General features: G+C 39.4%; 1 protein-coding gene across 1 annotated transcript; it reads right to left on the bottom strand.

Annotated features, from left to right (window-relative positions):
• Positions 1-973: 973 nt before the first annotated feature.
• On the bottom strand, positions 974-3,123 carry LOC120079150. The gene is made up of 3 exons (XM_039033326.1): positions 2,825-3,123; positions 2,516-2,606; positions 974-2,011 (listed from the first exon to the last, which is right to left on the bottom strand). Exons 1-3 carry the CDS (start codon positions 3,121-3,123, stop codon positions 974-976), a joined length of 1,428 nt encoding a protein of 475 aa, XP_038889254.1.
• Between the last annotated feature and the right edge of the window lie 587 nt (positions 3,124-3,710).

The raw sequence follows: 3,710 nt of genomic DNA, 5'->3' as shown, positions 1-3,710 counted from the left end.
TTGAATTTGAATGAAACCTCCTTAGAGTTTATTCTCTCAAGATTTATGCTTTTCTTTGTATTCTTGTGTTTAGAATGCATGTATTAGAACTTTCAATCTAGTTTGATCGATTAGATTGTGGAGAGTTCGAAATCTTGAAGTTAGGAACAAGTTCTACTTTCTTCTTGATTATCGATCAATCTTCAAGCCCAAATCTGTTTAACTTTCTTGGGGTTGCTTACTAAATAGTTAATCGGGGTTATTCTTATTACTATTGTGGGGGTTCACCTTGCTTAGAGGGGAGTTCTCAAATGTGATTGAGGTAGTTCCTTTTATCATTTGGTATCAGAGCTTTCGCTCTAAATAAATTATATCTTTTCTTGTTATCCTTTCCATGCTATCTTCTTTCTTTCTTTAAATCATTTCATTCGTTTCCATTTTTTCTTGTGTCTTTTCATCTTCTCATTTAGTTTTCTTACTTTATACACTAAGCTTGCTGAAAAAAAAAGTCTGTGAAAAAAGAAAAGAAAAGTGTCTTATTGTTTTCTTGTGACCTTTCATATTCTTTTATTTCCTTCATATTTTAGTATACTTGCTAGAAAAATTAGAAAAAGAAATTGTCTTTACATCTTTCCATAATTAAAAAAAAAACTTTGAGATTTTGTGACATTTCGCGTTTTAGGCTATATTGGAATTTCTCGCGTGATTCTCACAAGAATGCTATCAGATTTGCTGGCTTATAATCCAAAGCATATTTAAGATGGTCAGGTAAAGGTTTCAATTCTAGTTCTGGTGGTTCCTCCAATGATGGACGCATTGGCTTAGTCTGCCACTCAAAAGCATATTTAAGATGGTCAGGTAAAGGTTTCAATTCTAGTTCTGGTGGTTCCTCCAATGATGGACGCATTGGCTTAGTCTGCCACTCACTCAGACTTAGCGGCCCGAATTTCTTCATGGTTTCTCCCAACGTAAGGACCTCACAAACTTGGTTCGCTTATTCTTCTTCAGGCAATTCTATTGAGTTGCTAAGTTGACATTGTTCATCATCCGAAAATTTTAATGCTTTTAACACATTAAATTTCATTTCTTGGTTATCTACGTGCATGGTTTGTTCTCCCTTATGCACGTCTATTAGCATTTTCCTAGTGGCAAGAAAAGGGCATCCAAGAATGATTGGCACATCCCTGTCTGCTTCATAATCAATGGTAATGAAATCCGCTGGGAATATGAACTTGTCAACTTTCACTAGAACATCTTCAATCTTTCCTTCAGGATATGTGATTGTTCTATCAGCGAGTTGAAACATTACAGAAGTGGGTTGTGCTTCACCAGTTCCTAATTTCTTGAAAATTGAGAGGTGTATGAATTTGATGCTGGCTCCCAGATCATACAAGGCATGTCCCACATCTAATCCTTCGATTGAGTACGGGACTGTGAAGCTTCCCGGATCCTTCTGTTTCTTGGGTAAGTTGTTGCCGACTAATGCATTGCACTCTTGCATTAGAGCAATTACTTTTGTCTCACTAACTCTTCTTTTCTTCGTCAAAATATCCTTTAGAAATTTTACATACTTGAGCATTTGTTCCAAGACCTCTATAAGTGGGATGTTAATGCGCATGTTCCTTATAAGTTCAAGAAAACGCTTGAACTGCTGCTCATCATTCTTCTTCAGCAAGCGTATGGGAAATGGTGCTTTTAGCTGCACCGCAAGTGCTCCTGCATTTGACGTGCTCGGATTGGGATGACTTGTGGAGTCAGACGTTCGTTCTTCTTGATCTTCAAATGCCTTTGGACGCGTTGTGTGCTTAGTTGAAGGATTATTATTTCTTGGGTTCACTGTTCTTTTCACAAGAGATTTGCCACTTCGTAATGTCACCGCATGACATTGCTCTTTTCTGTTACTATTTCCCGGAGTTTCTGTATTGCTGGGTAGGACCTTTGGCGGCCGATTCTTTAGCTCACTAGCAATTTGCCCCACTTGTATCTCCAGATTTCTAATGGATGACGCTTGGCTTTTTAACAATGCGTCATTCTGTGCGATATATTCCTTTAAGAGGTTTTCAAGGGGAGAAGTTGAACTCGACGCATGACCTCTTCTATTGAAAGATTGTTGGTGAAGCTGCTGAGATGGCTGGAATCTGGGTGGTGGTCCATGCCTATGCTACTGATTTACCCCTAGCTGGTGTTGCTCCTGTTGGTGACCTCCTCAAGAAAAATTTGGATGGTTCCTCCATCCGAGATTATAGGTGTTCGAGAATGGGTTGTTTTTAATAAAGTAGACTGACTGCGGATTCTGCAGGTAGTTGGTGTAGGAATGAGGATCTCCATAACCCACACAGCTAACCATGGGCTGTACGAATGTTTCCACTTGATTTACCTTTTGTGTGTTTGATGCGTTCCCCGGTGATATATTTTGTAAAAGGTTTGTCATAGTAGCCATTTGTGCAGAAAGCATGGCTATTGCATTAGAATCAATAGAGTTTACATTCTAAGAGCGTCTTCTCCTATCTGCTCTTGCGTCATAAGTATCATCTACCCATTCCATATTATGCTTGGCGATGCGGTCTAGTATTTCCTTAGCTTCGTTGTAAGATTTATCCATGATACTGTAAGTTGCAGCTTCGTGGCTGCCATTTAAGATGCTCTATTCAATCCTCCATAAAAGGTTTCCATCTGGACAATTAAAGGTAATCCGTGATTGGGATAGATCTTGACCATTCCTTTGAAGTGCTCTCACGCGGCACTCAAAGTTTGAAATTCTTCTTGCTTAAAGTTCATTATTTCTCTCCGCCTTTTTGCGTTAGTGGTGGGTGGGAAACATTTTTGAATAAATTTTTCCACTAACTTTTCCCAAGTTGTTATCTCCCAAGGCTCCAAAGAACTCGCCCATTTCTTTGCGTCATCACGCAGAGAATATGGAAATAAGGATAGCCTGATAGCTTCTGGGGTGATTCCAGGAATCAAAAACGAATTGCACGTCTCTAGGAAGCATTTCATGTGGGCGTGAGGGTCTTCTCCACGAGCACCTCCAAACTGGTCAGCTGTTTGAAGCATTTGTAGCATTACAGATTTCATCTCAAATCTTGTCCCATTCGGCATTGGATATATAATCCCTGGTGAGAAATCATACAACAGGAGACGCATACTCCCGCATGGGACGCGTACTACTATTCGCCATTATGATTGAATTTTGAGCAGCATTGGCTAGCCATTGAGCTAAGTTATGGTTTAGTTGCTCGTCCATCATTTGTTGTTGCCTGATTTTCTATCTGAATTGTTGTTGCCTTAACCTATGACGATGATTAGTTTGGTTTCTTCGTCGGAAGGTCCTTTCAACTTCGGGGTCGTATATGAGTTCAGGAGTGTTTTCCCTTCTCATAAAACATTTAGAAGCTTCGACTTAGCTTGTAATACTCCCTCATTTTTAAGTTTCTTACAAAAGATACAAGCAAAATTTCTGGTTACTTTTATTGCTAAATCTCCAGCAACGACGCCAAAAACTTGTTCGTGTTCCTCATGATGCGAACTTAGGAGTTCATTGTGTGAGGAAAGTGGGAAAATAGGGTGAAGTGTAAATGATGTGTTGATGATGTGTTAGTGATGCGTGCAGGGATGTGTGACACTCCTCTTTATGCGTTCAAGTTTTCCTGAATCGGATCTAAGTATAAATCTAATTTAGGTTCCTAGTAAGTTCAGGGTCAAACTCAGGGATTTAAATCAGAGCTAACGCT

The sequence above is a fragment of the Benincasa hispida genome, chromosome 6 (assembly GCF_009727055.1).
Source record: "Benincasa hispida cultivar B227 chromosome 6, ASM972705v1, whole genome shotgun sequence".
Taxonomy (NCBI): Eukaryota; Viridiplantae; Streptophyta; class Magnoliopsida; order Cucurbitales; family Cucurbitaceae; genus Benincasa; species Benincasa hispida.
This window is presented reverse-complemented; position numbering and strand designations above follow the sequence as displayed.